General features: G+C 42.3%; 1 protein-coding gene across 3 annotated transcripts in view; it reads left to right on the forward strand.

Moving 5' to 3' along the window:
* The window catches only part of LOC117366745 (ephrin type-B receptor 1), a 908,513-nt gene that overhangs the window by 349,073 nt on the left and 532,030 nt on the right, over positions 1 to 27,410 (forward strand). For all 3 annotated transcript variants that reach the window (XM_033958536.1, XM_033958537.1, XM_033958538.1), the window contains exon 3: positions 2,642 to 3,323. In XM_033958536.1, the coding sequence (XP_033814427.1) occupies positions 2,642 to 3,323 (682 nt within the window). The remainder of the gene's footprint in view (positions 1 to 2,641; positions 3,324 to 27,410) is intronic.

Genomic DNA, 27,410 nt, shown 5'->3' on the forward strand with positions numbered 1-27,410 from the left:
ATGATGGCAACCCTGCCAAGTCAGTGCCCAAGGCACTCCACCCCCCACCCCTTACTATGCCACTGTGTACATAGAGGTGCCTAAAATGCCTCTTGCATATTCTACAAAGGAAAGGATGTGATGCCTTTTGTTATAGAATATCAGCATAACATGTAAATGATGGTGCCTATATCATAAAGAACATTTTATTTATTTATTCAATTTTCTATACTGCTCTCCCAGGGGAGATCTGAACAATTGATATGAATTTATTCAGGTACTCAAGCAGTTTTCCAGGTCTGTCCTGGTGGGCTCACAATCTTTCTACTATACCTGGGGCAACAGGGAGATTAAGTGATTTGCCCAGGGTCACAAGGAGCAGGGTGCCGAGGCTGCTGTTTTAACCACCGTGCCACACTCCCCCCAATTTTGTTCTGCTCTGTAACAAAATTAAGAAATAAAAAATTATAACATCCAAACTTGTGCAACCAACACTTATGTATAGAAAGGGTTACCATACGTCTGGTGTGTACATTACAGTAGTCTATAATCTATGTGCATAACTTTGTGACATGCTCAGACTTCACCCATTTGAACACCCATCCTCAAACTACATTCCATCATATTTAGGTATCATTTTATAGAATAGGGCATAGCTGAAATATTGGTTTTTCGCAGTTGGTGTATTTTGACGTCGCTAATACTTCGCTGCTACTCTACAAAAAAATTTTTTGTGACTTTTTTTGTTATCCCTTTTTTACCATGGACCCCTGACGAAGGTTTGTCCGAAACACAGACCGTGTTGGGTCCCTTGATTGGTAAAAGGGTTTGCATATAATTATTTTGTCACAATAAATTTTGCCTACATCTTGTACAGATCTGCAGTTTTGTTTTGTTTGCTCTTGGTTGTTTTTCACTGCAGTTTAGGTTGGAATCTCTCTTTTCTCTTTGTTTGATAGCTGAAATATTGGCATTTTTATGTTCCTGGTGAATCTTGGCATACTCTTTGCAGAATTATCCCCAGAATGTATGATATGATATATGATTTTAAGTTAATCTACATGCATAATTTGTTTTATTAAGCTTGTAGTTGATGAATTGCACAATAGCAAAATTTCGCCTCTCATTCCGATAAACCCCATGCCATTGAGTTCCTTGTAGTTTGAGATGGTCCAGAATAGAATGGAATAGAATTATCCAAGTACTAAGCCCAGATTTAATGCAGCATTTTAGCAGGACTTTTTCATTCTTTCTATCTGTTTTTTTGGCAGGTCATATGCTAATGTTCCTATTAGCATGCACTATCTACAAAAATAATTAATGTGGGAGCACATAACCACCTCCTATTTAAGAGACACTAAGGCCAGATTCTATAAACGGTGCCTTAGTTAGCCACCACTAGGCATCGTAATTGGGGCTGCCTAGCAATGCCTAACTAAAATCTGTGCATGCCAATTGACTACACCATCGAAGTTAATTGAATAATTAGTTATAAAATATATTAAAATTAAAAGTTAGGTGCGGAATTGCAAGGGACACTTGGGCGATGCTTAAGTGGAGGTGCCTTCGATGCCTAATGATGCCTACCTGAAAAATAGGCATGGTTAGGACAGGGAATAGGCATGGTTGAGTTAGGCATCGCTAGGCATCTGAGAAAATTAGGCCAGTGAAAACCTGGCTTAATATAGTGGCACCTACCTTTAGGATGACTAGTGATGCCTAAGTCTGCTTAGTCACCACTAGGCTTGATTCTATAAATGGCACCTAGCAGTTGATTGACAACCATGCTAAGCAGTGCCTACAATGTAGGCACCATATATAGAATCTTTCCCTAAGTGCTCCTGCATTAATCGAAACACACTAGCTGGCAGTGGCATAGCAAGTTTGAGAGGCATTCGGGGTAGTGGCGCCCCTCCTCCACCCTCATTTCTGAACCCTTGCCTTGTGCGCACTCCCTTCCCTTCCCCCGTACTTCTAGTTGTACACTACCACAAGCAACAGGAACTTCAATGTGCTCCTTGTGACCCCCATCGGCTCTCCCTCCAACATCACTTCCCACGCATGGCTCCCGGAAGTGATGTCAGTGGGAGAGACGACGCAGTCGCTCGTGGCAGTGAACGACTAGAGGCACGGGGGAAGGGATGGGAGGCACACACGTGGCAAGAGGAGGAGTGGGAAGAGGCAGGGGGTGGAGAAGAGGAGGAGGAGCCCCGGCACCCCTACCAACATGGCACCTGGGGCGCACCACCCCCACTTTACTACGCCACTGCTAGCTGGATAGCACGGGAATGCACACTCTCTACCCATGACACACCCTCTCCTAAATATATGTTTAAAAAATAGGTAATGCATTGCAAAATACCATAAAATGTTTTAACCTATTCTGCGGTAGCCTGTTAGCATGTGCTAACCATGCATTAAGGGTTTTACACCCTATGGTATAAGGACCCCTTAATCTGGCAGAGGTCGATCTGAGGTTAAGGTAGAAACAAGATCTATCCCTATAAAGATCCCTAGATACTGAATAATAGCAAGTATTATCAATAAAGGTAGACACTACAGGATTTTAAACTTAGAGTTCAAAATATTTCCCATTATCCTTTTTTGCAACTTACTGGTTCTGTCTAATTGTCTCTCTTTTTTTATCTTTTCCTTTTTTAAGTGGGAAGAAGTGAGTGGGTATGATGAAAACCTAAACACCATCCGCACATACCAGGTGTGCAACGTCTTTGAACCCAGCCAGAACAACTGGCTCCTCACCACGTTCGTTGACCGTCGAGGCGCCCACCGTATCTATGTGGAAATGCGTTTCACTGTGCGGGACTGCAGCAGTCTGCCCAACGTGCCAGGTTCCTGCAAGGAAACTTTTAACCTCTACTACTATGAAACAGACTCTGTGATTGCCACTAAAAAGTCTACCTTCTGGACAGAGGCCCCCTACCTCAAGGTGGATACTATTGCTGCTGATGAGAGCTTCTCCCAAGTGGATTTTGGAGGGAGGCTGATGAAGGTCAACACTGAAGTACGCAGCTTTGGGCCACTGACCCGCAACGGGTTTTACCTTGCCTTCCAGGATTATGGGGCCTGCATGTCCCTTCTCTCTGTCAGGGTTTTCTTCAAGAAGTGCTCCAGTGTTGTACAGAATTTTGCTATATTCCCTGAAACAATGACTGGAGCAGAGAGCACCTCTCTGGTGATTTCACGTGGCACTTGCATTCCAAATGCAGAAGAAGTGGATGTACCCATAAAATTGTACTGTAATGGTGATGGGGAGTGGATGGTACCTATTGGCCGTTGTACCTGCAAGGCTGGCTATGAGCCCGAAAACCTTGTAGTATGCAGAGGTAAGGTTGTTATCTTTTCGCTAATCATGACATGGTATATTATTTGTGTAAGGATATTTTTATGCAGACAGAATGCCAAAACACACATATAATCAAACGATTCAGGGGCAGCAAAACACAATCAGTGAGCACCTGCAGGAATCTGAATAGCACTGAATAAAAAAATAAGAGAATAGATAGCAAAGACAGAGTTTTGTTGAGTCAGCCTAGGTGACTCTTAACTATGACTGTTGTGAGCAGCAATATTAACGTTTTTATATAATCTTGGTTTATTTACTCCTCTAAAGGACAAAATATATGTTATAGGGCTCCTTTTACTAATCTGCGCTAGCGGTTTTAGCACGCGCTTAGCACGTGCTGTAATGCCGCGCACACTAGACACTAACGCCTCCATTGAGCTGGCGTTAGTTTTTCCGTGTAGCGCGGGGGGCAGCACCAGCTAATCTGCAGCGCGCACTATAAACGCTAGCGCAGCGTAGTAAAATGAATCCATAGTGTCAGTATGGATGTGCAAACTTTCTAGCGGTAGAATAATTTCCATATTTGTAGTGAAGTGATTCACTCTCCTGTGTTCCACACTGTCATTATGTACTAAGTTACACTAATACTTTTTAAAATCATTGTTCAGACTCTGAAGGACAGATGAGAAACTAAAAAAAAGTTCATGTCATTTTTTTGTTGTTGTTGCGGAACAAATGTTATTAAGTGTGTGAATGCTTTACAAAGGCATGCACTTAGAAGAGGCACATAAAGGTCTGCACAAATTGGCCTTTGGCTCCCTCCTCCCCAAATCTCAGGCACTCTGCTTCCCCCTCTAGCTCCCTGTAGGTAGGAGTTTACTTCAGATATTATACAGTATAATCCCATTATAATGTACCTGAAAAACAGTCTGTTATATCCAGAGTCAGAACAACTGTTATATCCAGAGTTGCATTCTAATACTCTACAGAAAGAAGTCTTGTACTTTTCACGGTTACTCCAGATGTCCCTGACCATAGCTTTGCTTATACCATAGTCACTTACAATATCCGCTTGTGTTTTCTTTTTGGTTTCGATTAAAAGAACGCTTTCGCGTTTTAAATCTAATGTTACAGAACGACCCTTCGTAGCAGACTTCTCAGCCATTTTGAAAATAACTATTAATGGGCACGCGCAGACATTTCTGGCGCGTGTCGTAACCTTGACCTCTTTGCTTACTGCATCCCTCCAGCTGCCAGCGTCGTCTGCCGAGGCACAGCGTACCTGGTGATGAACAGCCCCATAGACCAATCAGTGTTTTCTGCTGTTACGCCAGGCCTATTTTTAGAGCGTGACGTATCTGCACTGGATATCACCGGCACCCCATGCACCTTGTAGGCGGAGCCTACATGACCGTTATAGCCGAACAAAACTACAGCTAAAAGCGGCTCTGGGGACAAAATTGTTTGTCCGCTATATGTGAATCCGCTATATGTGGTGCTTTACTGCATGCTTGTAAAGGCGCACAGCCGAGACCAGCGGACCTCATCCACTATAGACAATATTCTGTTATAAGCGAGTCCATTATAATGGGATTATACTGTATATGACACTCACATTTGAGCATGCATTCAACTTAATTGGCTAATGAGCTCTTAATCATCAATAATTGAGTGGTAATAACCAATTTTTGACATTGACACCAATTAAGATATATCCCATAGCATGTATCTCATATAGGGGCGCAGCCATGGCAGGGGCAAGGGTATGGCTGGGCATTCCAAAATGTTGCACATATTACTGAATAATGGGTCAGTGGGCACCAGCAATTACATCAGGTTTCAGTAGCTGCAAGTCTGGTGATCAAACTTAGGATAAGGGACTTAGTGCTAAGTGCTTATTGCTGATCTTTTCTGGTGCCCAATTTTGAACACTGTTTGTAGAATCCGGCCAAATCTAATCTTCATTCTTGTATACTACATCTTCCCCCCCCAAAAAAATAGGGCTCAATGTGGTTCACAAATGAGAGAGGACAACATATAATAAAATAACTAGAAAATCAAGGTTCAAAAGATGTCTGAAAATGTAGTCTTGAAATATTTGTGTAAAAAGGGTGCACTTTTCTTATAAAGTGTGCACTCTTTTCTCGAAAGTGGATGCATACTTAAACTATCATATGCACTGTTTACACATAATTTCTATATAGGCCACTAAAGGTTAGGTGCCAAAAAACTCAGATGCTAAGCTAATATTGTATAACAGCAGAGTCGTGTGCCAGATCTGCTAAAGAAAACTAGTGTAAGTCAGCAGTTATGTGCCAGCCTACTAAAGCCATGGCTGGCGTAAATGGTAGCACCTAATTGTGGAAGCTGGTTTATAAATGCAGCTAAAGTACACATAATTCTTTTCAAAGAGGTTAAAGTCATTGCTGGAAAAGTGAATGAAGTGTATGGCGCTATTAGGGACTATATTGAAAAATGAAACAAACTTTTTGTGAAAACTCTTCTTTCCTACTGAGGTAGGTAAATTATTAAATGCCCCTCGTATGCACCCAATTGCACACCTAACTTTTGGCACTATTTATAGAATTTAGAGGATAGCTCACACTCCTTAAGAGTGTGCACTATTGGCAAATACTTGTAGAATATGTATCAGTTTTGGGTGGATTGTTATTGAACTATTATTGGCAAATGACATTTTGTCCTTGCTTTGCAATACCTGTAATCTAAGCAAGGCATTCATACATGAAAAAATGTCACAATATCCCCTGAATTCTATATATGATGCTTTGGGTTATGCATGCAAATTTGGGCATATTCCCAATTTGCACACACAACTTAATTGAATAATGAGCCAATTAGCACTGATAATTGGCTCTTAACAAGCAATTATCAGCATTAATTGGATTTAATTTATATTTTTGCACACAAATTTAGGCCCAGAATCTACACCTAAATTTTATGTTGCCAAAAAAGGAGGCACAGAAATGGGAGGGTCAAGGGTAGATTGGGGCAATCCTCAAATTTATATGGGTAATTATAGAATAAGGGGCATTCAGGCCTAACTTTAGATACGAGGATTTACACAACAATTCACTTAGTGCAAATGGACGTACCTAATGTTAGGCATAGCCTAATTTTAAGCACCATTTATACAGAATATTGGTTAGGGGGGGGAAGTGTTCGTGCCAACCTTTTAGGCATCATATGTAGAATTCAGTCCTATATATCATATACATTAGTGCATCTGATGCCATTTCTGATCTAAAGGCATTAATTTTCAAGGCCTATAAAGTCATTTGTGATGCACTTCCAAAGAAGAAAGCTCCCCAAAGAGGAAATAAAGGACAAAGACTTAAAGAATTTCATCATAGGCTGGCCCTTTGACAGGGCAGGTTTCTCCATTAGGCATACTAAACAGTTGCTTAGTGTGTAGACATTTTGGGGGTAACACCAAGGATTTACTATAAAGGAGTGCATATGATTCTGCACAAATAGGCCAGTGGCTCCCTCCTCCCCAAATCTCAGGCAGTCTGCTTCCTCCTCTAGCTCCCTGTAGATAGGAGTTTACTTCCGTTTATTTGCATTCAGTGGTATAGATACGGGTGGGCTCAGGCCTACCCAGCAGCTTCCTGCAACTGGCAGGGATTCCCAAGCAGGGCAAAGGAAAGAAGATACCAAGCCTCGAACAACAGTAGAGCAAATAACAAAAAGAAGCATTGGAGATGTCAAATCCAACTTGTGGTCACAATGTCTTTTATTAATGGTTTGTACTATAAAACAATAATAAAATCTTTAAAATGCTGAAACAAATGAAGTCCCAAGCCCCACCAGCTGCAAAACTCCTTGAACTTGACCAGAACTCTCTTCAGCGCTGCTTCACAGTTGGCGGCGGCTCTCCTTAGTCATCTGACACTGACAATCGGTGCATACTCAGTTTTTGTGCATTTGCTGGGTGCCGATGTTAGATGCAAAAGAAGAGCTGTGGCTGACTGTGGAGCTGCATTGAATAGAAGTCCTCATTTTTCAGGTGGTGGGGCTTGGGGATCAACCAGCTCAGGCATTTAATGTTTTGAGTTGGGGAGGAGGAGATGCAGAGATGACATGAGCTCATCCAATTTGCCCATTGGTCCACCCAAAGTTTGAGGTCTGGTTATGCCTGTTTGTGTTTGCTTAAACAGCTTCCAAATTAAATATATCAAAGCATTGGTGAGACTGACACATAGTAGAGCAAGAGAGAGCCGTTCAGCTCCCTAATCCTTTCCCTCCCCTCCTGTTGTGTCCCACGTTCCCACTTATTATATATTTGTGGGTTTGCTTGTTCTGTCTTTTCAATAGCAGGTATAGCCCTATTAATAATACATATCTATTTTAAGCCTTCTTTTCCAAATAAGGATCAGGGTGGCTTACAGCATTTGTAGAATTGATGTACAAGTCCCTTTCGTCATGGGTGTTTAAGACAACAGGAGATAAGGTGATTTTCTAAAGGTCAGAAGGATTGTCAGTAGGATAAATTGGCTTTCTTAGTTCTCCATTGTCCTTACCATTAGGCTATGACTTTCTCCTGCTGGAAAGAATAATAAAGCTATTCTATTTAATGTTTGTATTGCTGTCTTTTCCTAGGTAAGGTTGTTACACTTTGAGTTCTGAGGTCAGTACTATTTGGGGCAAGTTTGCTATATAAGTTAAGTGATATTTTTTGAAAGATTTCCCGTTATTTCAGAATATACCTGGTAATGGAGGGCATTTATATTTGTATTTATATAGTGAGTAAAAAGGAGAAACATCTAGTTCAGCCCTGTTAGCCATTTCAAAGGCTACCTTCAGCCTTATGGATTGCTTTTAATACAGAAATATTATGTCCATTCATGATATTTATTTGTTGCAGCCTACCCCTTCAGAATTCAAGGGCCTGATATTCAAAATGATTTAAACTGCAAGAAGAGGCTCCCGGCAGTTTAAATCATCTGCCTGGGCCTAACCAGGCATTTTCAGCTGCACTGAATTGGACAGTATGCTGAAAGACCTGGATTTTCTAAACAGCACCGTTATCAGTGGCCACCTTAAAAGTGGCCGCTGATCACGTGTCAATCACATGACGGTGCCGTTTAGAGAATTGCGCCTCCAGCAAAGGTGGATGCCATAAATGTAGGCCAGGATTTTCAAGGCCTACATTTCTGGCACCTATCTTTGATGCGAATTGCAGCTCCGGAGGTGCCTACCAGCGCCTAAAGCTACTTCCCTGGCATTAGCCATGCCTACAATGGCATTACCGTATTTTCGCGGATATAACGCGCGCGTTATACGCGATTTTACCTACCGCGCATACCCCTCGCGCGTTATATGCCTGAGCGCGGTATAGAAAAGTTTTTAAACATAGTTCCCACCCCGCCCGACGCCCGATTCACCCCCCCAGCAGGACCGCTCGCACCCCCACCCCAAACGACCGCTCGCACGCGCTCCCACCCGCACCCGCATCCACGATCGGAGCAAGAGGGAGCCCAAGCCCTCTTGCCCGGCCGACTCCCCGACGTCCGCTACATCCCCCCCCCGGCAGGACCACTCGCACCCTCACCCCGAAGGACCGCCGACTCCCCAACAATATCGGGCCAGGAGGGAGCCCAAACCCTCCTGGCCACGGCGACCCCCCTAACCCCACCCCGCACTACATTACGGGCAGGAGGGATCCCAGGCCCTCCTGCCCTCGACGCAAACCCCCTCCCCCCAACGACCGCCCCCCCCAAGAACCTCCGCCCGTCCCCCAGCCGACCCGCGACCCCCCTGGCCGACCCCCACGACACCCCCACCCGCCTTCCCCGTACTTTGTGTAGTTGGGCCAGAAGGGAGCCCAAACCCTCCTGGCCACGGCGACCCCCTAACCCCACCCCGCACTACATTACGGGCAGGAGGGATCCCAGGCCCTCCTGCCCTCGACGCAAACCCCCCTCCCTCCAACGACCGCCCCCCCCAAGAACCTCCGACCGCCCCCCCAGCCGACCCGCGACCCCCCTGACCGACCCCCACGACCCCCCCCACCCCCCTTCCCCGTACCTTTGGAAGTTGGCCGGACAGACGGGAGCCAAACCCGCCTGTCCGGCAGGCAGCCAACGAAGGAATGAGGCCGGATTGGCCCATCCGTCCTAAAGCTCCGCCTACTGGTGGGGCCTAAGGCGCGTGGGCCAATCAGAATAGGCCCTGGAGCCTTAGGTCCCACCTGGGGGCGCGGCCTGAGGCACATGGGCCAAACCCGACCATGTGTCTCAGGCCGCGCCCCCAGGTGGGACCTAAGGCTCCAGGGCCTATTCTGATTGGCCCACGCGCCTTAGGCCCCACCAGTAGGCGGAGCTTTAGGACGGATGGGCCAATCCGGCCTCATTCCTTCGTTGGCTGCCTGCCGGACAGGCGGGTTTGGCTCCCGTCTGTCCGGCCAACTTCCAAAGGTACGGGGAAGGGGGGTGGGGGGGTCGTGGGGGTCGGCCAGGGGGGTCGCGGGTCGGCTGGGGGACGGGCGGAGGTTCTTGGGGGGGGGCGGTCGTTGGGGGGGGAGGGGGGTTTGCGTCGAGGGCAGGAGGGCCTGGGATCCCTCCTGCCCGTAATGTAGTGCGGGGTGGGGTTAGGGGGTCGCCGTGGCCAGGAGGGTTTGGGCTCCCTCCTGGCCCGATATTGTTGGGGAGTCGGCGGTCCTTCGGGGTGAGGGTGCGAGTGGTCCTGCCGGGGGGGGGGATGTATCGGACGTCGGGGGGGGGCATCAGGCTTTCAGGATGGGGACAGACCTTCAAGGGGGGACAGGACTTCAAGGGGGGACAGTGCACGGAAAGTCAGGGGGGGTGAACGGAGAGTCAGGACAGCGCACGGAAAGTCAGGGCAGTGCACGGAAGTCAGGGGGGGTGAACGGAGAGTCAGGACAGCGCACGGAAAGTCAGGGCGGGCGAAAGGAGCGTCGGGCATCATGCGCGTTATATGCCTGAGCGCGGTATAGAAAAGTTTTGGTACATATCATCGTGATTTCTGCGCGCTATACCCCTGTGCGCGTTTTACACAGGTGCGCGTTATATCCGCGAAAATACGGTAGGCGCTGGTAGGCGCCTCCAGAGGAGAAATTCCGGTGTCATTTTTTTTTTTGGTGCCGTTAGGTGCCTGTCATTTTTATTAAGTGCCATTTTAAACAGCATTTTGGACTTAACTTAGGCACCGGTACCATTTAGAAAATATGAGCCAAAATGCCAGTTAACTCCCAAGCAGAAACTGGCTATTTTGAGGCTGTTTCGGAGGTGAAATCAGCACTTAATAACCACATAAACAGGACTGCATAAAACGCAGTCCTATCTCAGTGCTTCATAGCTGCTGAATATCACACTTCACTGGCTATGTTTTACTTGGCTCCCTATACCTAGAAATTCAATGCTGGAGCCCAGACATAGCCTGGCAATGAATTTCCAGGTATAACACCGGTGGTGGTCAGCAAAAGGCCCCACAGATTTATCAAATACTGACATGACTTTGGGAACATCTTTGAGTTATGTAGATGTATACAAAACAAAGCTTAATATTTAAAAAGATGGGTGTAATTCTCAGGACCGTTCATGTTGGTGCAAAATCCATGGATACTTTTAAACTGCAAGCTTTGTGCTGCAACTAAAAGGGAAAACAAGAGCAGACTTTCACTTTTTAGCCCTTCACTCAGGAAATCTATAGAAATGACTTAAAAATGGTCTTCTCTATGTCCAGTAATAGGGGCCAGTTATTAACAGCATGTGCAAAATGGATAACCCACGTTACTGGTTTAGCGAGAGATATCAGTAAATGCCCCCTGCCACATATGTTTTTAAAGGATTATTAAGGAGAGATGGTGCCCAGCTCATCATGACTGTTGAGCTTAATTATCAAAATTTATGTATTTATATTGTATTTATAACCTGCCTATTAATTAGGTGGGTTACAATAAACACACACAAAACAATAGAAACAGAATAAAACAAAATTTACAAAAAAAAAATCTCAGTGAGGTGATCTATATGAACATAAGAATAGCCTTACTGGGTCAGACCAATGGTTCATCAAGCCCAGTAGCCCGTTATCACGGTGTCCAATCCAGGTCACTACTACCTGGCCAAAACCCAAAGAGTAGCAACATTCCATGTTACCGATCCAGGGCAAGCAGAGGCTTCCCCCATATAAAACATTGGACTTTTCCTCCAGGAATTTGTCCAAATCTTTCTTAAAACCATCTACGCTATCCGCTTTTACCACAACCTCTGGCAATGCGTTCCAGAGCTTAACTATTCTCTGAGTGAAAAAATATTTCCTCCTATTGGTTTTAAAAGTATTTCCCTGCAATTTCATCAATTTCATATGCCTGAAAGCTAAATCGAGAAAGGGGAGCATAATGGTGAAGTTTCGATTAGGACCTGTCATCAGGTTTAGTTGCACATAGGTATATATGGGGGGCAAATCTACAGCTGGGTGCACCCACTTAGGTGCCCTATTGATGCGCAGTGGGAATCTATTCTATAACAGCATCTGGGGGCCTAGATTCCATTACAGAATACTCATCTAACTTTGTATCAGTGAGCCTTACATTTACATTCTCACAATTACCCCAGCCAAAGACCTGACAAAACTGCAACACTCTAAATGCATCCAGGATGCGCATAACTGAAAGTATTCTGTATATTATATACATAAGGGGGAACTCTGCCTATGTCCCACTCATGTCTAATCTAATCTAATCCACAATTTATTAATCGCACTATCCCCAAAAGATTCATGGCGATTTACATTCAAAAAAGCCATAAAATCAACGGGAAAATACAAAAGCAATCAATAATTCAAATATCATCATACTATGAATATTACAATAAGTCATATAAAAAAGTTTTCAAATTTTTACAAAACCTTAAGTAATTGGAATCAGTCCTAATGTGAACAAGTAGATTATTCCAAATTGTAATAGCAGTATAAGCAAAAGAAGAGTCGAGCTGTCATTATACCATACTTCTCTAATTTGTGGAAAATGTAGTAATAAAGTACCATATAATCTGGTAGAAGAATAATGCAAATGAGAAAAAAAGCAAAATCAGATTATCTGAATAGTCAGCCTGTAATATATGATGAACTATACAAGCTGATTTAAACTTAATTCACCCCTCAACTGATAACCAATGAAGATTTTTATATGCTAATGCAACATTTTCATATCTTTTTAGACCAAAAATTAATCTAACCGCAGTATTTTGGAGGAACGGCAATTTTTTTAAAATCAGTTTTGATGTTAAATTCAAATATAAAGAATTACAGTCAATGGCCCAGCACTCTGCACTTCTGCAGGTGAGTGTACAGTGATGCATTCCAGTACTAAAATCCTACACATGCCACGGTTGCATAAATGTGGTTGCCTAGTTTATAGAACTGCCCTTCAGGTGGTTGGTGTATTCAGGCAAGAGAGGAAGGAAAGATTTTTTTTCTAATATTTTGGTGGTTTCTGCTCACTACCGAGTTTTGGTGATGGTACACCTCAGAGGAGATGCTTCTTCGTGCCAACCATCTGGCACATGACCTAGGAGAGCAGAATTTTCTTTTAAAGGAGAGTAAATGTTTGATAATAGCAACAAGTGAATTCCTAGGAGTCAGGTTGATATGTGTCTGTGAAAAACTGGAGCTGTGGAGTAGTAATAGATGTTGCTGATCAGGCATTTCACCCTGGCACATAGAGAACCTTGGCTTGAACGACATGTTGTAGCGCGCTAAGGTATGCCTTTATACCTCACAACGAGAAACTAACTTTCTGGCAACTCTAACTCAGATTAAAAATAATTTTCTTTGTAAATCAGGATACATCATGCAATAAAGACCTGTATGGCAGGACTCCAAGCCACAGCAGAGCCTACCAATAAACCACATGTTCCCACAAAAGCTCTCTGATAGACTTCCAAGGGTGAGCTCTGAAATCTGTGTAAAATAGCTTTTAATTTCAAGCATCATTTTCTCATTTGTGAGTGACTCTTATAGCGTAGCAGATTGGTGGAGTTGGGAGATATTCCAAAGACTAATCCCTAACATACTGTATATAATGGTGTTTATGGTCAAAAACCCAATCCAGCTCTTCCAATTCCTCTTTCATGGCACACATACTAGTAAAGGGTTCCCTGATAATATGAGCTTAAATGTTAGTTGACTGCTGTTAAAATGCTATACCTGATTACAGTTTCAATGTTATAATGAAAGTCCCATTTAATGGGCTCTCAAGTAATGGAGACTAATGATGTACCACCTATCTGGGTAGCAACAGATGGCAGTGTTGGAGGTGGAGGATCACATTTGCTGTGACAACAGTGACAACATTGAATTTATACTGTGCAGAAGAAAGGCCCGGCAATCTACTTCTGGATTTGGCCACAAAAACTTAACGATATCAAGTTGCTAGGATTTGAACAAGAGTCGATGGAACCTAACAATAACAAGTAATGTACAAGTATATACAAACTCAAGAAGAAATAAGTAAACAATAAGACAAACAGTTCATGAAAAGAAAGTAAACTAGTTGCAAAAGGACTCAAGGTTGACCGTGCTTAGTTTCCTCTGAACAGCACTCTCCCAGCTTCAGGTTTCTTCCACTCTATTTTTAAAATTATTTATTTAAGTTTTTTTTTTTAAGTTCAATAAAATTTATTTATTTTATATAACAAAATACAGAACGGAAAAATTGCAAGAGCAAAATACACAAGTCAAATAACCAAAGTCTGGAAAAGAACAAAGATAGAGAAAGATCAGGTTAAATGGTCTGAAGCATTCTTAGTGCGCAGGTAATGAGACATAAAGATAATCAGATTAATGAAATGGTATGCAACATCATACAGGTAAGTACATCATCAAAAAGTTATATGAGTACAATGCTGTTAAGTAAGATAGTCAAGAATGAGTATGCAAATAGTACATAAAAATAACATTGGCGTGACACAATGATATTAATCGTGTTTGGAGCAGTAATGTAAAACCGGGTCCCAAATCTTATGAAACTGACGTAAAGACCCAGCCTTTCTAGCAAATATTTGTTCATATTTGACAATAGTGGAAATACTGGCCCACCAAGCTGCATGAGAAGCACATGAAAAGTTCTTCCAATTAGTGAGGACGATCTTACTAGCTAAAAGAAGGAGGGCTTTCAAGAGTATGCTCTCGGAATCTGTGATGGTAGTTTTAATAATAATAACTTTATTTTTCTATACCGCCACAATCTTGCGACTTCTAGGCGGTTCACAAAGAAGAAGAGCTGTAGATGAATACAAGGTGGTTGAAAGGAAAAATTATACATAAGTTGAATTATAAGAAATTAACTATTTTACATCTTACAATTGAAAATAGTCGGACACCAGCGAATATCAGGATACAATTATGAAGAGGGAATTTTAGCAGACAGGGAATGTGGATACCTAGTGTGAGGAAGAAATTCAGGATAAGGTGTGGAAGTTATGTTCGCAGGAGAGTGTCTGGCTAGGACAAGAATTTTTTTTTTTTTAATTCTTTATTTATTTTCAAAATTACATTAAGTGTTAAATATATTCATTCACATTAACAATAAATACATCACTTACAATCATTGATACATTTCATAAATTCTTATCCCTTCCCCCTTTCCATCCCTTCGAAGCACCCATATATTCCATTATCATATAAAACATATAATAATAAAATTCCTCCCTCCCTACACCTTAAGTTGATAAATATAAGGGAAACAATTTCAAATTAATCTTTACAATACTTTGTTAATGGTTTCTACACATCCTGAAACTTCTTAAAATATCCCCGTTGTAATGCAATAAATCTTTCCATTTTATAGATATGGCATAAAGAATTCCACCAGAAGTTGTAATTTCTTAAACAAAGTGGTCTTTAGTTCTTGCCGGAAGATGCTGTAGGTCAACCTAGCAGTATCGATGAGATAGCCTAGCCATGATTGCTGTCTACCAGCTTGAAACTTGAAAGTTCTGTCCAGGAAGGTTCAATATCTGCAGCCAGCGATTTTCAGGTATGCAAACAGGTTGTGGTTTCTGGTAGATTTAATGGGGGAATAGAATTCGAAGTGAGGTAGAAGGTAATTGGGAGCCATTCCCCAGATTAATTTATAGCAAAAGCAGGAGAACTTGAATAGAATTCTTTCTTCGATTGGTAACCAGTGCAGCCGTTTGTAGAAGGGACTAACGTGATCATTTTTTTTTTAAGTGACTGTCTTCCTAATATAATTTTAGCAAAGGATATATCATTGGTAATAATCAATATCTTACATATATCTGACCAAACTAATTGCCAAAATTTAAGTAGCATCGGGCAATCTAATAGCATATGCTTTAGCGTGCCCTTTTGTGTCTTACATGACCAGCAAGTATTTGTGTTTGCAGAATTCATCTTAGCCAGCCTAAGAGGTGCTCAGAAAGCTCTATGCAATATGAAGTATGCCGATTTTAATATAGATGAGGAGTGGAGTGCTTTGCTGGCAGATAACCATATTGCGGACCAGTCATCCTCATCCAGAGTCATGCCTAGTTCCTTATGCCATACTTCTCTTGTACTAAGGTCAGGAGTATATTTGTAATTTTGAAGTAGCTTGTACCATCTGGAAGCCTCTTTGTTCTGAAAGGCAATCATCACAGAATGAAAAATATGTAGTTTGAGCGTTACTAAAATTATTAATCTTAAAGATCTTTTTGATACAATGTGTTAATTGAAGCCAGCGAAAAAAATTGTGATGGTGGAAGATTATGGGTTCTGCAAATAGAATCAAAGGAAAACCAGGATGTACCATCAAATAAGTGACATAGGTTCCATATGCCATGAGCTTACCACAATTTCCAAGATATTGTTTTCATCTGAATCTTAATTCTATCGTTATGCCATATTGGGGCCTGTAATGATTTTGACCAGGGTACCTCCACTAATTTATCTAGTTCCCTAACTGCTTGAACGGTGGATAGAATTACAGGACTTTTTTCTGTGTCTTTTGTACTGTGCATAGCAGGAACATTTTTCAGATATAAGCAATCATCATTTGGGTCCAAGGATAACCATAAGGGTATGTGATTGAACGTTTGTATATAGTTCCATTTGGCACCTTGTCATAACAAAAAAGCCAGATGGTAGTCATAAATACTGGGGAAATTCACCCCACCATTCTGTTTAGTGCATTTAAGTTTACGAAGACTGATTATGGGTGTTTTGTCATTCCAAATAAAAGAGACAAGTATATGCTCTATTTTCTTATAATCTGACTTTTGGAGTAGACATGGAAGTATGCTTAATGTGTAGTTGATAATTGGTACCAACATCATTTTTATTGTATCCACTCTACCCTACTACGTGAGTTTAAGGGGTGACCACTTGAAGTTAGTCATTTGAGTTTAGTAAGTACATGTTCTAGGTTGTACGCAATTGTATCCTCTATAGAGGAACCAAAATACACTCCCAAGTATTTAAGCTTGTTAGCAGACCATTGGAAGCCATGTGATTTTATATCCTCATAATACTCAGGAGAGCTAAGTGGCATAATTTCGGTCTTGGATAAATTTTGTTTATCCCCGGATATATTGGAGTATTGGTGGATGACCTCAAGGATGTAAGGAATCGAAGCAGGAGTAGCATATAAAAGAATATCGTCGGCATGCACCAACAATTTAACTTCAAGCATTGTCAGTTTGAGGCCGACAATATTGTTGTGTATTCTAATTGCAGATAAGAGGGGTTCTAGGGCTAAATTAAAAAGTAAAGGTGCCCCTTTTGGGGTGGAACGGGGCAGAGAATAAGTGGGAGACGTGTACAGGACTTTGATCATGGATAGGAGATATGTTGGGAAACCATACCTGGAAGATATATCTCCATTCTATATGGTCGAAAGCTTTTTCCGCGTCCAACCCTATAGCCTGCAGGGGAGTTTGTTTCTTGAGTCGTTCCTTATATTCCAAGTTCTCCATACCATTTATTAGCTTCGTTGCTCGTCTCTGCACCCTCTCCAGCATTTTTATATCCTTCTTTAGGTTGGGAGACCAATGTTAGACACAGTATTCCAAGTGTGGTCTGACCGTTATCCTATAAAGCGGCATTATGACTTTCTCCGATCTACTCATGATTCCTTTCTTTATCATGCCTAACATTCGATTTGCTTTCTTTGCCACTGCCGCGCATTGTGCCGATGGTTTCAGGGTCCTATCTATCTGTACACCCAGGTCCTTTTCTTGTTCGCTCTTACCCAGAGTTGCACCTGACATTCTATACTCGTATTCCTCGTTCTTGCTGCCTAAATGCATTACTTTGCACTTTTCTACATTAAACTTCATCTGCCATTTTCTCCGCCCATTTCTCCAACTGACACAAATCACTCTGGAGTGTCTCGGTGTCCTTCCGCGATCTGATTGCCTGGCATAGCTTTGTGTCGTCAGCAAACTTGATGATCCCACTGGATGTTCCTTCTTCTAGGTCATTTATGAAAATATTAAATAAGATGGGCCCAAGTACCGAGCCCTAGGGCACACCGCTAGTCACTTTCTCCCAGTCTGAGAACTTCCCATTTATGCCCACCCTCTGCTTTCTGTTCTACAGCCATTTGCCTATCCATCTTAGTATATCTCCTCTATTCCATGGCTTTGTAGTTTCTTGAGAAGTCTTTCATATGGAACCTTGTTGAACGCTTTTTGGAAGTCCAAGTATATTATGTCCACCGGTTCTCCATTATCAATATGTTTGTTCATGGTTTCGAAAAATTGGAGTAAATTCGTCAAACATGATTTCCCTTTCCTGAAGCCGTGTTGACTGGCTCCCATCAGGTCGTGTGTGTCCAAGTGCCGGACTATGCTATCTTTAATCAGTGCTTCAACCATCTTTCCATGGACAGACGTAAGACTCACAGGTCTGTAGTTGCCCGGTTCTCCTCTTGATCCTTTTTTGAAAATTGGCGTTACGTTTGCTATCTTCTAATTGTCCGGTATCTGACCAGTTCTAATTGACAAGGTTGGCAAGTTTTTGCAATAGCTCTCCGATTTCAACCTTCAGTTCTTTTAAGACTCTCGGGTGAATTCCATCAGGTCCAGGGGATTTGTCACCTTTAAGTTTGTCAATCTGGTAGTATATCTGGTCCAAGTCCACCTCTACTGTGGTGAGGCTGTCCTCTATTACTCCTTTGAACACTTTCACTACTTCTGGTATTGTTGCAGTATTATTAAGTCTCCATTGACGGTGAGGGGTAGTATTAGCTAAGTTGTGGAGTGACATCAGTATGGCCGCGTGATCCAAGATAGCAATTTCTTTAATGTCAGTAGAAGAGAGATATGTTGACAAGGAGGCACTTATTAAAAAGAAATTTATACCTGAGTAAGTAGAGTATCGAGGTGAATAATAGGTGAAAGATTGTTCAGTAAGATGTGTTATTCTCCAAGGGTCAATTAGGTCGAAATGAGAAATGAGGCCGTGAAGTTTAAACCAGGATCTAGATTTTTTATATTGCGCATGAGATTTTCTATTACAATCAGGATCCAATAATAAATTAAAGTCACCTCCTAAAATGTAATACGTGTTAGGCGAGGAAGAAATCTATTCAGCTAATTCATCAAAAAAATTAGGAATATCTAAGTTAGAACCATAAATATTGAAACAAGTTAAGGATTTACCACCAATTTCTAGCAGTACCTTGGTCCATCTGTTGTTAAGATCATTGCTTTTTGAGATAAGACGAATATCCTGTCTGCGCTTCACAATCACCATGACCCCATTCTTCTTATCCACAGCAGGTGAATAAAAAGATGGCAAGGCCCATGGGAAATTGAGTTTAGTAGAGTCACTGTCAGACAAGTGTATTTCTTGCAGGAATGTTATATCAGGATTAAGTCGAGTAATATAATCACATATTTTCTGTTTTTTTAAGTGGATTGTTAAGACCTTTAACATTAAGGGAGCAAAAGGCCATCGTCATGTCAGGCAAATTAAAAAAGCAGTATTAGACTTTGTAAATATCAGAACCTTGTTTGTGATAATATGAGAAGGTACTCTGAGGACATTATAGTGGGAGAATATTCTGTTTCATGGCGTAGGTATCAGAGGGCTGGAATAGAAAGCACTGCCAGCCAAAGATGATAACTCAACACAGGTCAGCATTTGAAAGCTAGACAGATTACAAGCAATGGGAGTTGTCCTCATTAGGAAAGACAGTCTGTACTTATATATATGGATTAGGATAATATTTAAATTAATTAATATTTCATCCATATTTAAGTTTTTTAAAATGATTATATACCACAAAAAACCTGTGATCAAAACACTCTTATTCACAGACTGAACAATTGCAACAACTCAGTTTGGATCAACAGGTCTTCAATTTAAGGATGATTTTAGATGTTTGTTGAATTTTAATCCACATGTAAGGAAGTAGTTCAGAGTCCAGTTTTCACATTAAAAATGTTGAGCAGATTGAAGATTTTAATCTGAAAGTGCAGAGTTTAGTTATGAGTGGTTTGGACTACTGCAACACCCTCTATTTGGGCCTTCCAAAGTCTACTATTGGGGGGGGCTACAGATTGTCCAAAACACAGCAGCAAGGCTCATATCTGGCTCTTCTCGCTTTCAGTACATTAGTCCTGTGTTGAAGGAATTTCATTGGTTGCCTGTAGAAAAATAATTCATTTTAAAATATTGCTTTTAAGTCATAAGGCATTGAAACATGATTCAGATTTTAATTTGAGGACAATTTAAAAAAAATATCAGCATAACAGTGATTTACAGTTGGCAGGCACATGGGCCCAGATTCTCTAAACGGCGCTGTTTTCGGCAGACACCTTAAAAGTGGCCACCTAGTGTATGTCAATCATGTGATGGTGCCATTTAGAGAATCATACCTACGCAAAGGTAGGCACCAGAAATGTATACCAGGGTTTTCAAGGCCTACATTTCTGGTGCCTACCTTTGACATGAATCATGCCTATGTAGGCACTTTATAGCTCCTAACACCACTTCCAGTGTTACCCATGCCTACAGTGACATTAGGTGCTGTAAAGCGCCTCTGGAGATGTGATTCCGGCACTGTTTTTTTTAAGGGGCCAGTAAGCACTTAAATTTTCTTTAAGTCCGCTTTTAAATGTCATTTTGGACTTAACTTAGGTGCAGGTAGAGCGCCTACAGGCAACTAAGTTAAGGTGCCGTTTATAGAATATGGGCCTTGCTGTTTGTTTATTCTAGCATTAAGAAAGCTTCATTTTGAAAAGACTAAACAAAGAACAGTTTCAATAGTGGGCCCAATATTGTGCAATAAATTCTCTTTACAAATTTGAGGCCGATTTTCAGACCGAGGGAGGCAACCTGGCTACCTGCCATGGAGGGTGATGAACCTAGAAATTCAAAACTGAGGCTGTATATGGCGACCGACATTGAATTCCCAGTCTATTTTTAGCCACATTCGATATAGCCAGCCAAGCCACTATTCATCAGTTGAGCAGCTGAGTCACACCAGCCAAAGATAGACCTGCTATTTAGGCAGGTCTATCTGGCCGTTAAACTTAGCCGGTCAGGCAGTGAATATTAGTAATGACCTGTCTAGTTGCTTACTGGGATATTCAGCAGGAGATGGATGGCTTTTTCCTGGTGAATATTAGTTGTTAGCCAGCTTTCCTGGCTGGCTAAATAGCACTGAATATTGGGCAGATAGAGTACAAGACTAAAGCAGATTGCATTAGCCTAGGGACCTTGAAAGATTAGGGCTCAGGATATACCAGTGGAAATAAGTAAGTTCTGATTTTCTGCTGCAATGCTGAATAGTCACCTTCAAGGCAAATCCCTGAGGGCAAGTAGCTTGTATTCATGCACATAAAGGGACAATTTTGATTTCTAGTCTTATAACTCTAACACCTTTCATGCTACAAGCTCACTAGAAAAAAAGAAAAATATATGGTGAAAACAACGATGGATAAAAATAATGACGATCAGATTATATGAGGGAGAAAGCCTTCCATAACTACTATGTCTCCTTGAAGGAGCCAGCAACAGCTGCCACATCAAGATAAAAATGTCGAATGGAACTGTTTGTGATTTTCAGTCTTCAAAGGGCTCTACTCCTTCACTGGGTCGCTTTTATCTGCTCATTACTTCCTGAGCAAAACCTGTCGGAATCAGCATCAGCCCTGATTGGCTCTGAATTAATTGGAACTCTGGGAATGGTGTTCCATTTCTTTCAATTAATTGAAACTATTTTTTCTTTTTTTTCGGTACCTAGTTCTTTCGTCTGTGCTTTCAATTTTATTTTATCGCATGCTGCAGTCCTCTGAGGATTTAGCTTGATTTATAAATATGGAAATAGCATTTCTTTGCCTTCTGAGTTTTTATTAATGTGCCAAAATCTTTAATCTGTGACTGTTTGTAGCTAGCCTCATTATAAAGCACAATTTTTAAGGATGAAAGTGAAGAATGAATCAACAATGAAGGGTAAGGGAGTAAAGTCTGAGAACTCAGGTTGTGCAAGATAATGGATTTGAAGATGTTGTTGAAGGTGTTCTTCAGTAATGGGCTGTGCCAAGAGATTGTTCTTTATGGGGCAGAAGATTGTTCTTCCTGCCAGCATAATCCATTATAGGTTCTTGTAAGGAAATGAGGAAGTGCCTAGGCCAGTGGTCTTCACTAATTTGAGGGCTGTTTTGGGTTCAAAAGGGCTGAAGGATAGCTGACAAATATCTTCCTATTTAGGGCCATGATGCCAATAATGCTTCTCAAATTCATTCCTACCAGAACACCTGTCCTTGGTCACACAATGAATCCCATGCAAATACAGGACCACAAACTAAAAGTACTACAGTAATATACACAAACAAAACCCTAAGATGCCAGACTCTGCATGCAGAACACCACCAGAGAACTAGAAACAAATGCATTCCTTCCTGACAGTGCAAAATATAGATAGCAAATGTAAATTCTCAAAACTGACATATTTCACTCACAAAATTGAAAATAAAATTATTTTTCCTATCTTTGTTGTATGGTGATTTTATTTTTTTAATCAGCTTTTCCCAGTCTTTGGCTACACTTCCTTCTGACTGTGCTCTTAACTGTTTCCAGGGCTGTTTTTCTGTTCTTCACTTTCTGCCCTACATCCATCTTAGCATTAACTTTTAACATTCAACTTTCTTCCATTTTTCGACTTCCTTCTCAGTCTGTCTATTTTTCCATGTTTTCTCCTCCTCTCCATCTGTGTGCACCATCTCCTCCTTATTTCCGCCCTTCCCCTCCTCTCCATCCATGTACGCCATCTCTCTCTCTCTCCTTCCCTTCTCCTTTTTTCCATGGTCTGGTATCTCTCCCCTCCTTCCATTCCCTCCTTCCCCTACTGTGGTCTGGCATCTCTCCTCCTTCCTTTCTGATCTCCCCTCTACTGGTCTGGCAACTGAGTCTCCTCCTTCCCTTCCCTGGCATCTCTCTCTTCTTCCTTCCCTCCCCCCTTCCCCGATGTCTCCCTCCTTCTCTTCATTCCTTCCCATGGTCTGCTATCTCTCTCCTCTCCTGGCAGTCTGGCATACATCTCTCCCGCCTTACCTTCTATCCCTCCTCTGCATCTCTTTCTCTTTCTCCTTCCCTTCTCTTCCCCCTCCTGTAATCCGGCATTGCTGTCCTCTCCTTCACTCCCCCTCTTTCTTCCCACAGAGGTCTGTCATCTTCGTAACCTTTTCTCCCCATCTCCATAGTCTAGCATCTCTGTACTACCCTCTCCCTCCCCCCTGGCAGAATCTGTCGCTTTTCAACCTATTTGTTTTCAGCGCTGTACTCTGGGCCGTTTGAGTGAAATATACACGCTTCCTTCGGCCCCATATGCTTTCCCTTTGCTACAGCTTCTTACTGCTGGGACAGGAAGCATTAGTAAAAGGGAAGCTTCCAGGGCCACTGAAGGCAACGTGTATACATCACTCACTCTGTCCATGGCGCGAAGAGTGCAGCACTGGAAACAAAAAGAGTAAAAATGTGCCGGATCTCAATGAAGGAAGGTGAGGAATGATAGCTGCAAAGACTTTGTGGGCCATCCCAGAAGTATTGGAGGGCCGCCATTGACTTGCGGGCCTTGCAATGAAGACCACTTGCCTAGGTAAATTCTAGTTCCCCTTAAGGTACATTTTCCCAGGCCACCTAACTTTGGAGGGTGTGGCCCAGATCTGACAAAATAAACCTGAGCAGGGGAGAGTCAAAGAGGCCCTGGGTTTAGTTGAGAGAAGACTTCTCTGCCCTGCTAGTGCTGGTTGAAAGAGGCCTCCATTCCCTGCCAGCCACAGCTAGGGGGGATTCCTTAGAAGGGGTGTGAATGCTACAGCCTGCAAGGAGAAGAGAACTTTATATACAATGGGCAGATACTGCTAGCACCTATTTTAGGTTTGACTGTCAAGCCTGTTAGAGACTAGGCCTTTTTGGTGATTACATGGAAGGATTGCTTATGTTAAATTGACTTGCCTACCTGAGAGACAATGCAGGTTTATATGATGTAGTGAACCCAATGGCATGAATAAGCATCATAAAGACTTTTCTTCTGGTTTAAATTGTCTGCTGCCTGAATGCGTGAGGGGCCACTGCCTGCTATCATACCCATGCTACCATAAATCTCATGACATGAAGTACAGTGCTAGTCTCTTCAGTTCAGGAAACTATGAGCAGAAAGGCAACATAATTCATTAAAGGAGGTGAAAGGATTGCCCTGGAGGGCCTGTTTATGAGATTAGAGGGAAGTGCCAAAATTATTCCAGTTGTACCCAGCATTTTCCCCTTGAAATGATAGGATTTTTTTTTCCAGTAAAAGTTTTCTGATTTGGTAATGGTTTTTATACCATCATGTGCCCAGTTTGGGTCATGTCACAAAGGCTCTCAGTCTTAAACAGGTCAAGAAGGAACTGTTCTCAGCTCTAGACTCTGCACTTGGATCTTAGCTAAAATAAAAGTAGCAAACTAACCCAACCTACAGTATAGTACTAGCAAAGCAAATGGAATCAAAACATTTTATGCAGCTTTCTTGCTTTATTTTCCTGAGAGAAAGGAAGGTTCAAAGGAGGTATGATTATATTACAACCATTACAGAGTTCTGTGAAGATCAGATAATGGAACTCTACCACGCAGCCATAAACAGAACAAAAAAATATTACTCAAAACAAGAGAAGTTATAGGTTTCATCACCTCAAGATTATGAATTTTTTTTTCACTGAATTGTAAAATTATGGATTATGCTTCCAGTGGAAAACATCTTGGCTACTTTGTGACCTTGGACAAGTCATTCCACCCTGCACTGCTTTAGGTTTAAAATTAGATTATGAGCCTTCCTGAGACAGGGAAATACCTATTTCATCTGAATGTAACTCGTCTTGGGCTACAACTGAAAAATCCTAATAAATAAGTAAACAAATACATCTATTGTTATGTATAAGAAGAAATTAGATGAGTTCCTAATGGGGAAATGATTCAAAGGTTATATTATGCATTCTAGTCATAGCAGATGACATTTTTGGTGTTATTGAAGCAATTCTACTAGAAGCCAAACTTGAATGTGACAAACAATGTTATTTTCACTGTCACCCCAGGCTACTCATAGAAAACTGGAAGAATGGCAGCTGAATAAGGTTAAACACGATGAACTTTTGGTTTCCCTTCATCCAGCCTGTATCTATATGTATTTTATAAGATTTACTTGCCTAAGGTGTTAGTGTTATTATGTAAGTATCTCACCTCAAAATGTGCCTCTACTCTCTATAAATTCAGCAGCACACATTTCTCCATAACAGGCCAACATTAGAACCTTTGTCTCTCTCTGCCATTGCCCTTAAATCTTTCAAACACCATCGTTTTCCTCCTAAGCTTCCCTCTTTGTGTGTTAGGTGCCATCGACTCAAATTCAAGTCCTAGTGACTCGAGAAGATCTAAAAAGAAGTCAGTCAAGTGCAAATCCGTCGATGTCCTCCAGCATCATCCCCATAGTAGTAGTCAACGTGTCCAGCCACCTAGTTGCCTAGTGTCTTCAATCTTCCCAAACATGATGTGATCTCTCTTTACTAATAGTGCGACCAAAATATGATAGTCGTAACTTCATCATGTGGGCTTTGAGTAACATATCTGGTCGGTTCTCTTCCAAAATCGATTTGTTAGTTCTCCTGGCAGTCCACCGTACACACAGAATCCTTCTCCAGCATCAGAGTTCAAATGAGTCAGTCCTCTATCTTGTTTCTGTAATGTCCAGCTTTCGCATCCTTAATTGATCACTGAAAAAATGAGTGCATGGACCAGTCTGATCTTCATTTTAACTGTTATTTACTTGCCTTTAAATACCTTATCAAGAGCCTTCATTAGAGAGCAACCGATTGCTATTCTGCAGAGTATTTCTTCCCTGCTAGTTGCTTTCTTGTTTAACAAACAGCTTAAAATATTAAAACTCTTTACAATTTCTATTCTATCACCTTCAAGCTCAAAGTTGTCATTGTTTTCATTATTCATAATCTTTGTTTTATTTAAAAGTATAGTCAGTTCTAGTCCCATGTTATGATTTTCAGCTTTATTCTTTCTCAGTAGATACAACACATCTTCTGGTTTTAAGATAGTTTAGGGGAGGAGAGCTCCAGAGAGGACTTCAACTAGTGGAGCTTCAGGATCCTCACCAGCTACACTGACCATGTGCACTGCTGCTGGGTGGGCCTGACCCAAACCTATGTGAGCCCCTGCACACCCATGGTCAATGCCACTGTTTCTATGATAGATTTCTTTGTTTAGCTCAGCAGGAGTATTGCAAGGAGTAGAGGAACAGTCTTTGATCCTAGGAAATTGGGTTCAATTCCCACTACATCTCCTGCAGATCCTAGGGAACTGGGTTCAATTCCCACTGCAGCCCCTTGTGACCCTGGGCAAGTCACTTAACACTCCATTGCCCCAGGTACAAAAACAGATTGTGAGCCCACTCGGGCGAAAGAAAGTACTTGCATATAATATGTACAGTGCTGCATACATCTAGTGGCATAATAGAAATGGTTAATAGTAGATGTTAGGTTAAACAGCTGGTATTAGGGTGGTCCCCCTTTGTTGACATGGCTATGCTGAAGCTTACTTATTCCACTCTACTGACAGTCATAGAATTGGTGCTCCTGTAATGTGTCACTCGGGGGATGGTGGGGGGGAGAAAGGGAGTGCCCATCTATTCTGCTCTATCAGATGGGCCTGGCTTTGCCTTTGGGAAAGTGAAAGAGTATTTGTTTAAGCTCAGCAGGAGTAGTTTCGCCGGTTCCCCGTGCCGAGGAGAGGAGCGTGGGAGCCCTGCTCCACCCACCTCCCGATCTAGCAGGAGACACCAGCCTTTAAAAACAGCCGCACCAACGGCGTGCAGCCGAAGGCGCACGACAAAGGCGCGTACGCCTTAGCTTGCGCCTTTGCGGAAGCGCCTGTGTGGAAGCACCGCCTCTTCATTCGTCGCCCTACACCGCAGATCCAGACCCAGCTGACCAATCAGATAAGTATCCTTATATCTCACAAATAATCTATGTGATCTTCCAACCCACAAGCAAGACATTGCCAGACAACTACTGTACAGCCGGACAAGCAATGCACAGCCTGACAAGGCCCACATAACCTGACTAGTATTGTATAGCCGGCCAATTACTGTATAACCAGAACCTGTATAACCTGTACAACCTGAACCTGTCTAACAGCACGTCAAGTCTTGCATAGCTAGACAGACCTGTTAGCCAGACAGACCTACGTGGCTATCAAGCCAGGCATTTCCAGACAAGCAGTTGGTTTTTTTCCTGTCACCCTCCCACTCCCTAATCTCACCCGCCTCCCCTTACATCCCCCCTCACCCCATGACCTCCTCCTCATATTCAAGATAACCCCCTCTAGAGATCGGAGTCATGGCTCTACCAATCTCCCATCAATGCACACTGTTGCTCTTACTATACCTCATCTGCATCAGAACTTGTACAGCCAACCCTCGATATCCAACACCAATACCAATTCACTACACCTCACACCGTGAGGCTAAGCCCAAGTTCCCACCATTCCCACCATACAAACCACACGACCACCCAAAGCTAGGTCCACTTCCAACCACTCTTCCCTCCCCCCACTCTCCCTCCAAGCCCCGCACTATAAAACAGCGGTC

The sequence above is a fragment of the Geotrypetes seraphini genome, chromosome 9, assembly GCF_902459505.1.
Source record: "Geotrypetes seraphini chromosome 9, aGeoSer1.1, whole genome shotgun sequence".
NCBI lineage: Eukaryota > Metazoa > Chordata > Amphibia > Gymnophiona > Dermophiidae > Geotrypetes > Geotrypetes seraphini.